General features: G+C 31.8%; 1 protein-coding gene across 2 annotated transcripts; it reads left to right on the forward strand.

Annotated features, from left to right (window-relative positions):
- Positions 1–8,897: 8,897 nt before the first annotated feature.
- Positions 8,898–17,617, forward strand: LOC107015314 (CDPK-related kinase 3-like). Of its 2 annotated transcripts, none has more exons than XM_015215548.2 (11): positions 8,898–9,856; positions 10,711–10,841; positions 11,328–11,369; positions 11,450–11,558; positions 11,669–11,747; positions 13,926–14,222; positions 15,666–15,775; positions 15,881–15,985; positions 16,112–16,174; positions 16,965–17,132; positions 17,211–17,617. In XM_015215548.2, exons 1-11 carry the CDS (start codon positions 9,305–9,307, stop codon positions 17,349–17,351), a joined length of 1,797 nt encoding a protein of 598 aa, XP_015071034.1. In that variant the 5' UTR covers positions 8,898–9,304; the 3' UTR covers positions 17,352–17,617. The 2 variants fall into 2 exon arrangements, with proteins under 2 accessions (XP_015071034.1, XP_027771580.1); XM_027915779.1 differs by having other exon boundaries at positions 9,725–9,863.
- Positions 17,618–18,124: the final 507 nt, after the last annotated feature.

An 18,124-nucleotide genomic window follows, 5' to 3' on the forward strand; every position in this document is an offset into this window, starting at 1 on the left:
TGCTCTAGTGAGTGGGAGAGAGACAAATTTTTGTCCTTATATATAGACTGGCCATTATAATTTATTTTTTTATTTGAAAATTTGCAAAAAAAACACATTCAAAATTTAAATATTTATATCAAAAATAAAATTTTAATGTCTAACACCCTCTAGAACTTTCAAATATCAATAAAAAAAAAATTAAAAAATTGGAGTTATAGTTATTTGATGAGAAGTTTAATTTATTTTTATTTGGAAAAGTTTACTTATACATCAATAATATATTTATTGTGATTTTAAAAGTGTGGTTTGTAATGTATAAGTGTGTGCAGAATTTATGGTTATTTTGTGTGAGATGAAAAAATTGTTTCTCATAATAAAACTATCATCATACATAGAAATTGAGCAAAAGAAAAATAACAATAACAATGATAATAATACAATTAAAAGAACAAAAAAAAAATTATAAAAATGATATTGATAAATATACAATGGAGCATAGTGCTCTAAACTAGAATTATGTTCTCTCACAAGAAAGAGAGAAATTGTTTAATTATATACATATTATCTATCTTAATTCTCGATTTTCAAATATTTTTATTCAGGGTTATATTTTCAGTAAGTTAAATAAATATCATGTCATGCATTATCATCTTTCCACAATAGTCTTTATAAATTCAGACCATTTCAGCCCTATTTTTCGTATCTTGTCTATTATTAAAATTATTCTTATCTTGCTTTTTAAATATTTGTCTCTAATTTTATCTTTCCTGGTGTATTAATGATTTTTGAACGTGTGAATTCTTAACTAGACAACAATATATCACATATAACATGATTGATTTAACAACTATTCTACAAAACTTGTATTTTCGTCTCATGGCACATTCTTATCACATAAGACTTCAGATGTGAGTCTTCATTTTACATACTCGCACTAATTTAATGTGTGACCGGATCATCACCGATCTCTCCATATTCTTGGATAACCCAAGATCGTTGGATTTCTCTTTTGGGAAACTTCATGTTTCAATCTTTATTTTCACATTCGTCTCATGTGATGTATCACTAAAGTTGCACTTCATGTATTTTGTCTTAATACTCTCTACATAAAGCCTTTAAACTTTGACATATGTATTTTGCATTCTTATACTTTTCTTGTGGTATACAGTTAGTCTCCTAATTATATGCTTTAATTGAAGAATTGATTTTTTGAAGAAAAAAAAAAGCAAAAAAATTCTAACAAAATGTATATAATCACAATAAATGTATGCATAAAATTACATAATCTTTAATTTTATATATTAGAAATAACATAAAAATATCACCCATAAAACACATAATATGTTTTATATACATTTTATAGGTGAAATTAATTGAGAGACACCTTATGGCACAATTATTTATTTAAGCACTTAAATTTAGAGTTGTTCCAATTAAATGTTAGGTTCTGAAGGTGATTAGAACGTCACAGAAGTTTATAATTTGCAAATCATATGGTTGATAAATTAGATAACAAAATTTATACTAAAAATCAAAATATTATTATATCGAAATTAATATAAAGAAAAGTAAACTATAGAGAGAATAAATTTCCCCATAAACAAAAATTTCTAAACGACTACATTATGAATATTATTGTTATGTGTTATAGAGATATATTTGTATATTTTGGCAAATTATACATATATAAATGTGGTTAATTATACAAACTCGAAGTCAGCCCACGTAATTGACGTATAATGTTAGTCGCGAGTGATAATTATAGCAAACTACAACTATAATGAGTAATTGAGTAGTATAAACTTGCTTAATCACGTAATTTTCCCTAAAAATTATGTTTCATTTACATAAATATGGATATGATACAAATTGATTTTGTTATAAAACATCAGTATTTATGTGTCAACAATAATATCTGATTGTGTCTGCAGATACATAACCTTCTACTAGTTGAACAACGCTGAGTGTATGTATGGGTAGTAAAAGATAACGAAATTTGTAATAGTTATGTATCCAATACATAATTATCAATATGAGATATACAAATTTGTGTTTCACTAGGGTTATGTATCAAAACTAATATTTAAAAATGATATCTTGTACATGATAAAATTGTAATATATCATAAAGGTGAAATGAACGGATTATACAGTAATTTAAAAATAAAAACAATTAGATCATTAAAAGATCTGCTAAAAGTAGAAAAAGTGGTGAAAAAATTCTTCCAAACTTGCTCCTTTGCTATGTATCAACTCTTGTAGCCTTTTTTCACTTTCAACAATAGCGTCATCCGTGGATCTCGATCAAAGTCCTTACCGGAGCCACCAACATCTCTTGATAAACTTTTAATGCATTATAATATTGAAACGAAAGCATCATACATTAATTTAAGAAACAAAAACAACTAGATACATTTAAAAGTTAAACCCATATGTATCATAAAAAGATGAATAACAATTTTTTATTCCTATAGCCTTTTTTCACTTTCTACACTTTTTCTTTTGCTCTATATCTATTCATGTAACTTTTTTCACTTCGAATAACTCATTGATCTCGACCCAAAATTTTTCCCCTTTTGGGCGTTTTTTCTAAATCAATTTTGAAGCTGGAGATGCATTCTTTTTTGACTAAATTTTTAGATGAAAAGGTGTTTTCTTTTATATAACAATTGACCCGTGATGAAGTGGAAAGAAAAAAATAAATGAAGAAAAACTACCTCTTCAATAACTTGCAAGTTGCAATCATAAATTTGGAAGAGATAGATTTGAAATTTAAAAATAAAGTGATGAAGATAATTAGTGATACTATGAAGTAATTTTAGGCGAAGTTTTGTAACTTTTTAGAAGGGTAAGTAATAATAGAAAATATGGTAAAAAAAATGTATAGTTAAAGTAATTTTTTCTTATTATTCTTATTTACAACACATATAATTCATATATTTTAATCACAACATTAAGCATGTGTCAAACTAATTCTTAAAGTATTAACGGGTCGATTTGGATCAGTTATTGATTAAATCAAAGTCAAACCAACTTAATGATTTTAAAAGGGTAAATTACAGAATTCACATACCTTTAAGGTAAAATTACAATATATCCCTTAAAAGTTTATAATTACAAAAATTCCTCAAAACAGGTACAATAATATAAGCGCTGATACATTAATCTAATGCGCGAGATACACTAATCTGATGCGCGAGTTATACTAATCTGATGTGTGATATACATTATTTGGTGAGCGAGATACACTAGTGTGATGCACGAGATACATTAATATGATGCGCGAAATGATAAATTTTGAAAATTTGTAAAACTTATTGGGGATAATGGTAATAAGTAAACTAAAAGGCGAGATTTCCGTAATTAATTCATTTTAAATTATCAAAATCAAACCAAATCAAATATAATATATATTTATTGATTTGGTGGTTATCGATTTCGATTTGTTTTGGTTCGATTATTCGTCTATCAACCATACACAAAAATAATATAAACAATTCATTCAAAATGTGAAAGAATGACAATAATCTATCAAAATGAAAAACAGCCAGAACTATTGAAATTAGTGAACTTCCAATTACTAAATTTACTATGAACAAAGCTTTAAAATTCACTATTTGACCTAGAATAAGGAAGAGTAAGTAACATTTTCATTCCCACAAACGGAAAAGGCTCAGAAATACCTCTAAACTATTCGAAATAGCTCATATATATCCTAAAATTTTATTTCGGCTCAAAACTACCTTTCTCGCCATACTATTGGGTCAAAAGTGTCTTTCTTATTAATGGAAGTTGTTAAATGTCACGTGGATACCACATTGCATGCCAATAGGATTCCACTACCATGTAGACTAAATAAAAAGGGTCAAAATATCCTTAAACTATCCGAAATAGCTCATATATACTCTTAAACTATATTTCGGCTCAAAACTACCCTTTCCGTCAAACTATTGGATCAAAAGTACCCTTCTTATTAAGAAAAGTTGTTAAATGCCATGTGGATGCCACATTGCATGCCAATAAGGTTCCACTGCCACATAGACTAAATCCCTAAATTCTAATTACGTCCCCCCCTCATTTCATTATTTCCAGAAATTATATATTCACCTGTTCTCCCTCCTTTCCCGACTAGGGTTTCATACTTTTCTTCGTGGTTGGGTTTCAACGTGGATATTTATGCTTGTAGGTTAGTAAATGTTTTTTCTTATTTTATTATGTTTACGATTTCAAAGCATGATAGTTAGGATTTCACAACTTTCCCCTAATTTCGCAACTAAGACTTCATATCTTTCTTCGGGGCTGAGTTTCAAATTGGATATTCATGGTTGTAGGTTAGTAAATATTTTTTCTTATTTTATTACGTTTACGATTTCAAAGTATGATAGTTACAATTTCATAACTTTCCCATCATTTCGCGGCCAAGGTTTCATAACTTTCTTCAGACCTGAGTTTCAAAGTGGATTTTTGTGGTTGTAAACACAATGAAATGAGAAAAAAGTTTAATAACCAATAACCACAAATATCCACTTTGAAACCCAGCGACGAAGAAAACTGTGAAACCTTAGCCGTGAATAGTTTATGGAAAATAATGAAATGAGGGAAAAATGAGTAATTAAGATTTAGAGATTTAGTCAATGTGGCACATGTGAAATTTAACAACTTTCGCTAATAAGAAGGTCAAGTTTGACCCAATAGTTTGACGGGAATGGTAGTTTTGAACCAAAATATAGTTTAAGGATAAATATGAGTATTTCGGATAGTTTAAGGGTACTTTTGACCCTTTTCCTTTTAGTCTATGTGGCAGTGAAAATCTATTGGCGTGCATGTGACATCCACATGGCATTTAACAATTTCCGTTAATTAGAAGGCACTTTTGACCCAATAGTTTGACGGGAAGGGTAGTTTTGAGCCAAAATATAGTTTAAGGGTATACATGAGCTATTTCAGATAGTTTAATGATATTTTTGATCCTAATCTGTTCCCACAGATTATAGATACTCATGAATATGAAATCAATAAGTGTTTTCACTTTAGACATTTTCATTTCAATAAGTAAATTATAAATTTTTTTTAATGAAAACATATATAAGATCTTTAACGCTGTTTATAAAAATAATATAGTGTTGAGTATGTATATTAGTAAAACATATGCACATAAGTTATCATTCGGTTCGATTATCTCTTTATTTTTTTTCCCAAATAAAATCAGAAGTATACCAAATATTATTAGTTTTCAAAACTCTAAAAGCCAAACCAACCAAACCAGCTAAAATTGATTTGATTCGATTTTTTTCGACTTTTATCCAAATCGTAAGTACCTCTACTTAAAAGTATCAACCGATAAAGGTGTTAATGGTCTAGTTCATTTGATTATTTTAAAAAAATTATATCAAATTATTTTTTTATTATTATATAATGTATAAAATAAATTAGATTTTGTTTCAATTTTAATACGATTCGATAAATTTTTATTTTTAAATGTCATTTAGCACTAATTGGTAAAAATTAATGAATTTAAATACTCAAGAATTATAATAACATAAAAATAAAATATAGTTTCTATTACTATTACTATCATATCCTACAAAGCCAATTAATAGAAGCAATATACTCATTAGTCATTTATGTATATGGTTTATCATAATCACATGATGCACAACTCTTATTACAAAGACAAAGAGGCGTATACAAATTTGTATTGGATTTAAATTTAATTTTATAGTTGATTTTGCTGAATACTTAATTTTTATTTTTTTTAAAAAAACTTTTTCATCTTTTATAATGTGGAAAATTTGTTTCTCAGTACAATATCATTATTCTATCAAGAATATATTTTATTATATGTATGGAAATTTCATAAACATTTATTTTAGATAATAATAATAATAATAATAATAATAATAATAATAATAATAATAATAATAATTGAATGTAAAAAAAGAAAGAAGTGAAAATCTAATCTCAAAGTCTATTAGCTTACAACTTGTGTTGGTTGATTAAACATGTTTTTATTGCTATGCTAAAATTTTAAATTAAGATAATCACGAAAAACAAGTATTGAATACTTGAATTGGTGTAGCAATGGCAATAGATTTGAATTTAGTATTATAATTTTTTTTAAAACAAATTTTAGTTAAGTAACATTGTCCAAAATAATTTTCCCAATATCTAAGATTGAGATATTATCTTTATACATTCTTATAAAAATATCTATTCTGAAATTATTAATATCAAAATAAATACTAAAATATCAGTATGCTCTCTTCCATATTTAATATGTGATAACTATTTTGCACCAAAAATCAAAATAATTGTTATCATATACCTTTCTATTTCGAAGACCTTTGTTAACACAACTTTTGTAGTAAACACGTGTAAAATTGCATTTGTAACCTGTGATTTGCAATTTGTGCTATTCTCAAAAAAATAAAATAAAATAAAAAAGCCATGATTGATTGATTAATTTCTTAAAGCAAAAATTTCATAGTTTGGTAAAAAATAATATTGTTCTTCCTTCTCAACACATACATGCATTTTGCATAAATATAATACACCATAGATTATGTTGCTCAAACTGATTAATCTTTACCCAAATAAAACGTGTGATTTAATTTACGAAACTAATAATATTAATTGATCTTCCAGTAACTATAAATGAAAATTAATGTTAGTTATTAGTGTTGGTCCAAAAAAGTAAAAGAGCAATTTCCAAATAAATTTTCTTTCCAATAACTCTCCTCATAAGTATATTTTTACCAACTTTTCAATGTTATAGAAAACCTCATAAGTATATTTTCACCAACTTTTCAATGTTATAGAAAATTCAAAGATCGATTTGATTATTTTTTTCAAAGTTATTTTTACTTTGAAATCTCGTACTTTTGAATAATATAAGTAAAATGTTACTCAAATTTATTTCATTAGTTATATGATTTTAAAATAAGAAAAAGAAAGTGATCAATATTAGAATTTTTTTTTCATACGAAAATCAAAACAGGATCCAAACTCCCATCTACCTCTATGGCGATTGGACCAAACCCATAAATTCAACTTAATTAAAGGTTAAATATAGTTAGATAATAAATAATACAAGGATTGAAATCGTAACAAACTAAAAACTCAGGGATTAAGAATACTACTATTTTCTCTTCATTTTTCATTATGAAAACTCAGTCTCACATCCTGAGTTTATGAATATATCAATGTTCAAAAGAAAAAGAATAAGGAAAGAAAACAATACATATTTTCAATTTTTAAAAATATTCTTAATTTCACTATATTATTTGCGAAAAAATGTTGAACCGGACCACCTCAAATGTCATGAGCCACATATGAGGAGATTCACGCATACATTTTTTATGAAATCTGATAGAAAATGCTAAAGCCTTAAATTAATTGCTCTCATTTCAAATAAAGTTTCTTATTTAAATTTCTACTTTTGTATCATGTATCACAATATAATGGATCAGAACAATAATCTAGAAGTAGAAATGTTCAATAACTAATTAATTACAACATCAATTTATTTGCAAATTTTTTGAGAAAAATAAACAAAGAAAAGAAAGGAAATCCATAAATCCAAAATAAATTTATCTCTTTTTTAGTATAATCATATGATTAAATTAATCAAACTTTATATTAATTTAATCTTGCAAGTTTTTATTAAAGATCAAAATAGAAAATTTTAAATCTTATACCTTCAAAATATAAAAATTAAAAGTTTTATTGCTTTTTTTTTCTCTGTCTTTTCCTTAACATGGAAAATTAATGAAGATTCAATATTTGGTAGTTGAATTTACAACTACTCTTACAGTTACACTTGCTCCCAATAATTGTATTTGCCTTATTTAGTTTGGCACCAGAAGATTGAAAAAACAACACACCAAATTACTTTGACTTGCCCACATAATTTTTTGGTAGTTGACTAGTATTTATTATAATTTGCCATTCTCAAATTTCCACCATATTTGCTTTAAAGTGCCTTATCTAATTTACTTGATATACTTTACCCTCCCAACCCAATCAATATGCTTATTAAGTGCTAGTTAGTTTAGGGGTTGCACACTTTAGTTATCATTTTACGCGGGATAAAAATAATAATTTTGAGATAAGATTCGAGAGTAATTTTATCTTATGTTTGTTTTGAAATAAGCTGATTCCGCGATTATTTTGAGGTATTAGAGAATTTTGAAGATTATTTTCATTTTAAAAGTCTCTTAAAATTAATGAAATAATTCGATCTGGATTGCTTATTCTAATTAATAACAGTTTTTGTCGCTTTATAAGCCTAATCTAGTATTATTAAGGCACGTTTGATTGAAGAACAAGTCATATCAGAATTAATTATCTCGAGATTATTATTCACCCTCAATATGGAAACAAAGTAACACCCCGATCTCGCGATAACTAATCCCGGGATAAGTTATACCGCGATTTTATCCCAACTATACATGAGATAAGCTCGTCCGACAATTAATTCGTAATTAATATTCCCTTATCCTTTCTACCGAACAAGGTATTAAGTTGATATACGCAAAATTTAAAAGTTAGTTAAAACGTAACACGTTAAAAACAGTTATTTCTCAATTAACCATGAGATAAATGAGAACACTCCAAACTTATTAACATGATTGAAATACATTGAAAAAAAATTATCGATAATTTTTTACATATTTAAAATAAGATATTCCAAGATATACCTATGTTTAATTTAGGTTAATTAACTTATGTGATGATGTGAAAAGTCTAACAAAAAAGACAAGTTGGCAATGTGTTTTCACTGGTTTTAACTGACTTTTTTTTCTGCTAACTTATAATATACGGCGTTTTGGAAGTTGCACAAACAAGAAAGTTTCAAAGCAGCGATTTTACCAAAGAAAGAAACTTCTTGGGCCGTTCAACGTCTAAGTTGTTTCTTTTTGTCCTTCATTTGCAATTTTCTGTATTCATTTTAATCAGATTTTTTTTGTGTTTAACAGTGTAATTAGAAGGTGATTAAGAGCTAAGGTTTTTGAGATTTCTGACGTGTTGACGTCATATTTCTGATCCAAAAATGTCTTTAATGTCAACAATTACTACAGTCTTTATTTTTATATTTTTTGATTTGATTTATTCTTCTTCTTTGGCTTCTTTTTAATATATACATACTTTGAAATTTACAAAATCTGATTATTATTAGTATTTTTTATTTATTCTGTTTTCTGGGGTATAGATTTTTCATTTTCTATTGAAGACGCGTTTCTCCGGTGATTGTTTTCTACTTTTTGGTTTTGTTGACCGTCGCATGAGTGGACTTTGACTGGCGGTGATCGGAGTTTTTCTCGATGGGGCAGTGTTGCAGTAAGGGTGTTTCCGGTGAAAATGGTGGTAGCGTTGTTGCTATCGGAGATGGAAACTCTGTGGTATCTACCAACAATCGCCCTAAACCACCACCTTCACCGCTACGTCAATCAGTCGGGAATGGGATGAGTTACACCAACAACAGTACGCCAGCTCACTCATTTACAGCCAGTCCGTTTCAGAGCCCGTATCCTGCTGGAATAGCTCCATCGCCATCTCCGGTTGGAACGCCGAGAAGGAAATTCAAGTGGCCATTTCCACCGCCATCGCCGGCGAAACCTATACTATCAGCGATCTTTAAGCGTCAGGGAGGGACGTCGGTAAAGCCGAAAGAAGGGCCAATACCGGAAGATGAAGGTGGTGAAGGTGAGAGACAGCTTGATAAAAGCTTCGGCTATCCAAAAAATTTGACATCAAAGTATGAATTGGGAAAGGAGGTGGGTCGAGGGCATTTCGGCCATACTTGTTGGGCAAAAGGTAAAAAAGGCGAACTCAAAAATCAGCCAGTGGCTGTGAAGATCATTTCCAAAGCTAAGGTGTGTGGTATGTGTATGAATTTGCTGCTATTTTTCACTCAATTATGATCTTATGAGGGTGCAACATCACCCAATCTAGAGAAGCTTTTTAATTCCGATTAAATCCATAAGATATCATAGGTAGCTATATAATGTAGGTGGAAGTCTATTGTAGTTTCGGAGTTCTCCCTTTTTGGAATTTGGGAATTTTGTCCAGTGTAATGTCCATGGGATGTTTTGCGAAAAAAGTGCACACTGTAGAATACATGTTAATAGATTTCTAAGATAAATGAATTGTTTCAAGCCAGTGTAACTATAAGATTAGATTAGTAATGGTGTAAGGCAATTAATAGAAACTTAAGAAGCTTAGCTGTTCTACAAGGTGACTGATAATTTGCTGTGTATATGCATACATATCTTTGAATTATCTCTTGGTGTTAAAACAAGTGCGCCAGACTTGATGGCATACTAAGACAACTAACCAGGGCCTCATTTGTCTCTGTCAATATTGATTCTCCATTTAGTCTGACTTATATATGAAATCCTGTAACCGGAGACATTATACGAAGCAGTTGGATGCTTGTCAGCTACATTCATAAGCATTTTATTTAATTTTGGTGATTCTTAACACTTGAGGTTGTGTTTGTAACATATATCAATCTCTCTCTCTCTCTCTCTCTGTGTGTGTGTATATATAAAGGTGGACATTCGTTTTGGTAGGAGAGATTGCAATTCAAATATATGCCATCCCCTTCTCTCTAAAGTGGGATCACCTTTACATTGTGTGGATACTACCTTTTCTGGAAATGACATGGTAATAGGTGTTAAGTTTGACTTGGGAGTAGGCTATTGATGGGATGAATGTTGTTTGGCAGATGACAACCGCTATTTCTATCGAAGATGTTCGAAGGGAGGTGAAGATATTGAAAGCCTTATCTGGACATCAGAATCTTGTGAAGTTTTATGATGCATTTGAGGATGCCAACAATGTCTACATAGTAATGGAGTACGTCTTTCCTTTCCTTCAATTTTGTCTTACTTCAGTTATGCTGATTTCGCTATAGATGCTTTCGATTAATGTCAGAAACCATTTCTTTACACGAAGTTTATGCTTTGATAAGGTACCTCTTTATTTTGTCAAGAATCTTCATTCCAAACTTTTTACCTTTGATAGCCTCCAGATTGTTGGTATGATAGTTTGAAATGGCTTTAAGATAATTCGATCACGTTGGTAAACTTTCAATTAGGTCACTCTTGACAGAAGTCTTTTTAGTTAGTCAAAGATTTGTATGTCAGTGTTAGAATAAATTTAGACTTAGATGATCTCAATTAATGTCAGAGACTTTTGTATTTGAATGAAAGAGGAACTAATGCCGCGGAATGGATATTGAGTATTTGTTGGTTAGGATGTGGTTGTTGCTGTTGCCTTAACTTAATTATGAAGTGAGTTCTCTACGTCTTATTTTTCTTCCAATGCTTTCTTATATAATAGGTTATGTGAAGGCGGGGAACTATTGGACAGAATTCTATCAAGGTAATTTTTGCTATTTGGATGTTAATCATAATATAAAATGGAAAGTTAAATTTAAAATGTCGTTCTCATTTCCTTCCCAGAGGTGGGAGATACACAGAGGAGGATGCCAAAAGTATTGTGGTTCAAATACTAAACGTTGTCGCCTTTTGTCATCTTCAAGGTGTGGTGCACCGCGATCTGAAGCCCGAGGTACTATATAACCTCACTAAAAATGTTCACGAATGTGAATCATATTTTGGGGAGATTTTCTCCGCTTATTCCACTGATCTAACTGCTTCTGTAACTTGATTTTCTTGTAGAACTTTCTTTTTGCAAAGAAAGATGAAGATTCACCAATGAAGGTGATTGATTTTGGTCTATCAGATTTCATTAAACCAGGTAATGATTGCATTTGGATAAGACAGACGATTTTGATTTTATTTTTCCTTTTGGTTGATTATCACTTGTCATTTAATGACCACTGATGCCGTGGCTTCTTGAAAATGCACATAATCTACAAATAATCCCTTTGAGTTTTGACTTCTGACTTCCTGTCCCACTTCTGTTTTCGAATTTTATGATGAGGCGGGGCCTACCACACTCCAAAAGGTCTCTGTTAGGATGCTTCACAACTTTGAAAATATTCTCTTTTTCGTCTTGTGACTAACTTAAAAGATGCAGGTGTAATTCCTTGGGTCAGTTTTGTAATTGTAGGTAAATATTATAATATACTACTCCCTCCGTTTCAAGTTGTTTGTCCTATTTATACTTGACACTAAGTTTAAGTAAGTAAGGAATACTTTTGAATCTTGTGGTCTTAAATTAAAAAAGTAAATATTATAATATACTACTCCCTCCGTTTCAAGTTGTTTGTCCTATTTAGACTTGACACTAAGTTTAAGTAAGGAAGACTTTTGAATCTTGTGGTCTTAAATTAAAAAAAGATGGCAAATATACCAAAATGCCTTTTAATCATATCATCTTAAACATGCAATGTGGAAAGTCGTAATGAAGAGTTGCTACAAAGGAAAAGATGTATTTTTTTGAAACAGATTAAAAAGGAAAGTAGGACAAACAGTCTGAAACGGACGGGAGGGAGCAGAGGTGGACGCACGTTTGAGGGAGTGGGTGCACGTGCACCCTTTTACTTCAGTTTTTATTATGTGTATATACAATAAGGATCATATAATTAATGTGCACCCTGAAACACATATGCTGAGTTGGTGCATTGGTCTGACAGTGTTCATTGCGCTTCTTCGCAAACGGAGTGTCCTGAGTTCGATTCTGGTGTTGCATTTTCTTTTTGTCATTTTTTTTTTCAAAAAAGGCATATTAAAAACCTCAGGCGAGATTCGAACTAGAAACCTCAAATTGTACACAGAGGGTCAAGACTATCCGACAATAGAGTGAACTATGCTATATTCTTGTTTAATTTATATTGATATTTATATAAACCTTCAACGTTAATACTTATTTGACAATATTTTCCAATGAAGTGTCAGTGCTTTGACTAACCCGCATCTGCCTTTAGTAGTGCCCCCACCGTTTTCAAATCATGGGTTCGCCTCTGGAGGGAGTAGTTACTGTGGAACACCTGGAGAAAGTAATCAGTAGAAACCTAATCATAATTAGGAAAGCAATCTTTATCTAAACGTTAACAAATTTCCACAGACGCAGCTGGTTGTTTCTTTAAAAGATATCAAGTAAATCAGTTTAAGCTTCGTAATCTTAATAGACAAATACTCTTTCCTATAGTTTTAGGTTGTAGTGCTGTTTGTGGAGTTCTTGCCATTGTTCCACATTTTACATAAAGGACATAGATCTTTGATATAAGACCCAGCTTAGATGCAACCTTTAGTTGCTTATTTGGCAAAAGAGGTCCCTATCAAAAAATATTTGGCAATAGAGGTGAGCCAAATTACATGGTTAGCTCCAAGCTTTCGGTGTAAGGTGAGTGGGGAAGTAAGACTTTCACAAGTTCAGCTGTGAATTTCTTTATCTCTTTCCCAAAATGAGTCCCCAAACTGTCATTTAAAACACTAGTTGTATACGTATTGGATGTCTAGAAATCAAAAGCAGCGGAGTTGATACCTTTTGTTTCCGCAGATGTTCAGTAGTTTAAGTTGATCGAAATATCAGCATGATTCTCTTTCTCTTTCTGTTATGATAATTTTTATCACCTTGGACAACAAATCAGCTGCTTAACAAATCGATTTTAGGAAATGTCAAGATGAGTGGATTAGGTGTGATTTGAAAAGTTCTGCTGTAATAGGGCATGCAACTTTTCATTATTATCACACATCACAGTCGGTCAGTCACCAATTATTCTTTGCTAAGCCAGGTCTAATAATCCATTTCAATTAAGTTTAATCTCTGTGATAAGGACGTGAAATGCTTTATTTTGTTGATCCATTTTAATTGGTACTCCTGATTTATGGTGTTTTTTGCTTATGAAATTTGCTCTGCAGGGTATGTTTTCATTTACTTTCTGTATCATGTATGAGATCACCTATCCTTGTCAATTTGGTATTCGCACTTCCTTTAAGATGTAAACAATCATTTCTTCTGCTTTTGCAGATCAGCGTCTTAACGATATTGTTGGCAGTGCATATTATGTTGCACCTGAAGTACTTCATAGGTCATATAGCGTTGAAGCAGATATGTGGAGTATTGGTGTGATAACTTATATCTTGTTATGTGGAAGTAGACCTTTCTGGGCACGTACAGAGTCTGGCATTTTCCGTTCTGTGTTACGAGCTGATCCTAATTTTGAGGACTCGCCTTGGCCTGCAGTGTCAGCAGAGGCCAGAGATTTTGTGAAAAGGCTTTTGAATAAAGACCATAGGAAGAGAATGACTGCTTCTCAAGCACTGAGTAAGTTGTTTATGTTCACTTTATCTGCTTTATAACAAGAATGTTCCATTTATCAAGGCCAAATACATAGACCGTCCCTCAGACTTGGCACGAAATGTCATTTGAACACCTCATCTTCAGTTATGACCAGTTGAACACTTCTTATTGACTAAAATGTCTCATAAATACAAAACACTAATGTGGCAAACCATGCATGTGACACTCAGTTTTGGAGCGTTTAACATGCCTCTTTTCTGCTAACTTTCTCATTCTCTTCTAAAAAGCCCCATCTATCAGAGATCACTATAGGAATCACCCTTTCATTGTCTTCAATTTTCTCACCCTTCCTCAGAACCAGCCACCCCTGAACATATCTTTCTTCTTCCTTGCATGATGAACCACAGAGCGTGGTTTCAGCTCATAACCAAAAAAATTCGGGTCTCAATGTACTGATTAAAAAAGGAGATAACTAGAAGCTTCTAAAACGCTGAGAGATGTTAAATTATTTGGCAGCCCGCCCAAAGATGAAACTGAGCCATGGCTGCCAATGACTTTACGGCCTTGGCTGCAGAATCTCTAGAAACTTCCTCATGATCTATCTCGAAGACGTTCTATCACTGCCATCATTGAGTGTCTTAGCTCATCAATAACAGCATCCAACTCTGAAGCTTGCCCATCAACGAGCAGTCCTCTTTTTATCAGCTCGAATGTTGGTGGTTGCCTTAACACTTTCTTGAGCCTTCACCATTGATTTCTTAAATTATTCTTTTCTCTTTCTTTCTGATTTTAGCCTTCTCATTTTTCCCCCCATTGAGTAATTAATAGTTGAAAAGAGCATAGAAGGTTTAAAATCAGCCACCCCAAAGAATTGTTGTTTCTAAAGAATTGTTCCATGGTGGAGAGGCAAGATGAATGCATCTACAGTTGTTGCCTTGAAATTTTCTTGATAGTACTGTTGGTAATGACCCAAACACGCGCCACTAAGCTTCTGCTATTTTCTGAAGGGATTAAAAGGATTATGAAGAGTAAAGTTTTTGGAAAGACGAGGAAAGGAGGGGACAAGCTGAAGATTAAATATTCTTATTTTTCTGTTTGGATATTATGGGATAACATGGTTTGTTAGAATGAAATGTGTCTTTATTTTATTGATCTTCTGATACATCATCAGTATGTAAAGGTAATATGTTTTTTTTTGTGAGGTTTTATCCGCTGAAGGGTTCACAAAACACAATGCTGTCAAGTTTAGGTGTCCAAGACTCCAAGTTAGAGTTAAGGTGTCTAACTGACATTTCGTTCCAAGTTTGACGGATTATCTGTGTATTTGGCCATTTATCAATGACGTTGTGACAGGGAGATACTCTCTGCTTAGTATCTGGATTTCTCTTGGCATGTATCAATTTTCATTAATTTTACTGTACACGCGTTTCACCCTGTGGATCTGATGGATTCATTTTGCATTTGCAGCTCATCCATGGTTAAGGACTGAAAATCCTTTTGTACCCTTAGACATATTGATCTTCAAATTAGTCAAGTCTTATATTCGAACATCACCCTTGAAACGTGCAGCACTGAAGGTAATTCCTATACTGGTGGTTGTCAGTTGTTGCTTATTTGGAGCATCCTTTTGAAGTCTTCTATCTTGAGAGTGTAAATCATTTCAATCTGTTCTTATAATGCAGGCTCTTTCAAAAGCATTGACAGAAGAAGAATTAATATACCTCAAGGCTCAATTTAATTTATTGGAACCGAAAGCTGGTTTTGTGTCACTCGATAATTTTAGGATGGTTGGTGGTCTTACTGTATAATTTTTATTTCACAATAAATTACAATTATTTGCGTGTAGTGTGTTTCGAACCATCTTCCATCTATCTTCTGATTCCTGATTGCATCATCATGAATTGATTGTGCAGGCACTTATGAAACAAACGACTGATGCCATGAGGGAGGCCAGAGTTATTGACATCATAAATTTGGTGAGGCACCTATGCTATTGTAGTAACTAGTACTGATTGTGTTCGTTTTCTCTCCGACTTCTATCATTTATGTATTGGTACATGCACTACAATATTAATGTCCTAGATATCACTTCATGCTTTTAAGTGATAATTATTGGGTTCTAGAGTGAGGGCACATGCTTAGCACGTTTAATGCACTTGTTTATGATAACCTTGGAAAGGGCATAGAAGATAACATTGTTCTTGCAATCTTTTCTGCTTTCTGTGTCCTTGCTAGTTAAATGCTTTGTTGCTCAAGCTCTCCAAAAATGTTGCCGTGCCCATCTCGGATCCTCCAAATATGCATGGCTTTTTGGTGGATCTGACACACACATGGTAATATTTTGGAAGAGTCTGAGCAACATAGGCTAAAAGGGACTCTTCGACCAAGACATCACTCCTCATTGTTTCTAAATTTAAATACAATGGGAAGTTATCTTTCTTTTTCTGCTACTATGCGTCCTGTATATAGCTTACCTCATTTTTTTCACTCTTTCAAACAAGAAACAATATCATCTTCATTCTGAAAGCCCCGCTCTGAGTAGCATTTAAGCAAAAGGTGTCATTTTCCTATGGCATTAGGAATAGTTAGTTGCCGAATGAAAAGATAAATCCTAGCAGTTTGTTGATTCCTGAAAAGCATGTGAAATTTCTTCTTTCTAGACCATAAGTCCATGAACTTGCACCTTGTATCTTTTTGTTTGAACATAACATAACATCATATCACTTGTACAATTTTAAACTCATATTTTTGTTTGTTCAATTGAAGCTGGAACCATTATCTTATAAACAAATGGATTTTGAAGAGTTCTGTGCTGCTGCAATTAGTACATATCAGCTTGAGGCTCTTGAAAACTGGGAACATATTGCTAGTGCCGCTTTCAATTATTTTGAGCAAGAAGGAAACCGTGTCATTTCTGTTGAGGAATTAGCACAGGTAAGTGAAGGGTGTACTGGGCAGTGCCTGTATTTTGATCCATCTTAGCTATTTTTGATGTGATATCTGTGTTTGCAGGAAATGAATTTGGGCCCTACGGCTTATGCTTTTCTCAAGGATTGGATCAGACCATCCGATAGGAAATTGAGTTTCCTTGGGTATACCAAGTTTTTGCATGGTGTGACGATGCGAAGTTCAAGCACAAGACATCATCGATAACATGGCTGCACAGAGCACATCAGTTGCTCCAAAGAGAGAACAAGAGATTATAGTTTCTATTCTTTTCGTTCTTTTTTTTTCTTTTGTGCAGTAATAGAAAGTGTTAAACTTATCTATTGTCAAAGATATCCAATTGATGTTGTGAGGATCGTTATTCTTTAATAACTGGCGATTTGGATTTTGGATCTGTGGAATTAATTTTTCTGGGGAAGAAAACTTCAAGGAGCATGCTAATTGCTGTTTGTCAATCTGAAGCTTAAAAAGTTCATTTCTTCTACAATTTACCAGCTAGGTAGTAGTCCTATTATTTGGCTGAGCATATTCTGCTACTGGTTATCAACCTACTTGAAAATTAAAGTGACTTGCATGTTTGCAGCTACTGTTTAATTGTGTAGGGCTAAGATGATCCAAATATATCCTTGTGTGATATTGTTCTCGTTTGATTCAAGTTTGCATGATTTTCTTTAAAGGCCTTACACTCTTAAGAGTATCGAAGACTATAGCTTCATTTTTTTTCCAGCTATCAATATGAGACTTTGACTCGTAGACAGGCAAAGGTTGTAGGTCATGGCCCACTAAATCACTACGCCAATTCTATACTTGTCTAGCGAACCATGGACTCTCGTATCAGTTGTTGGGCTAAATCAATTAGAAATACTATTAAAATGATGTGATATTATCTGCTTTGGACCAAATAAATACAGTTTGTCCTGACATATCTAACACCATTAAAAAGTCCTACACCTTCTATGGACTTTTTTTCTTTTCAGCTA

The sequence above is a fragment of the Solanum pennellii genome, chromosome 3 (assembly GCF_001406875.1).
Source record: "Solanum pennellii chromosome 3, SPENNV200".
In the NCBI taxonomy this organism is placed as follows: domain Eukaryota; kingdom Viridiplantae; phylum Streptophyta; class Magnoliopsida; order Solanales; family Solanaceae; genus Solanum; species Solanum pennellii.

Excerpts from the sequence above, each read along its gene's own strand:
- LOC107015314 (XM_015215548.2), top strand. The coding sequence starts at position 9,305 with ATGGGGCAGTGTTGCAGTAAGGGTGTTTCCGGTGAAAATGGTGGTAGC. Across the intron at positions 14,223-15,665 it reads GACTGCTTCTCAAGCACTGA|CTCATCCATGGTTAAGGACT; the intron begins GTAAGTTGTTTA and ends TTGCATTTGCAG. Across the intron at positions 15,986-16,111 it reads CACTCGATAATTTTAGGATG|GCACTTATGAAACAAACGAC; the intron begins GTTGGTGGTCTT and ends TTGATTGTGCAG.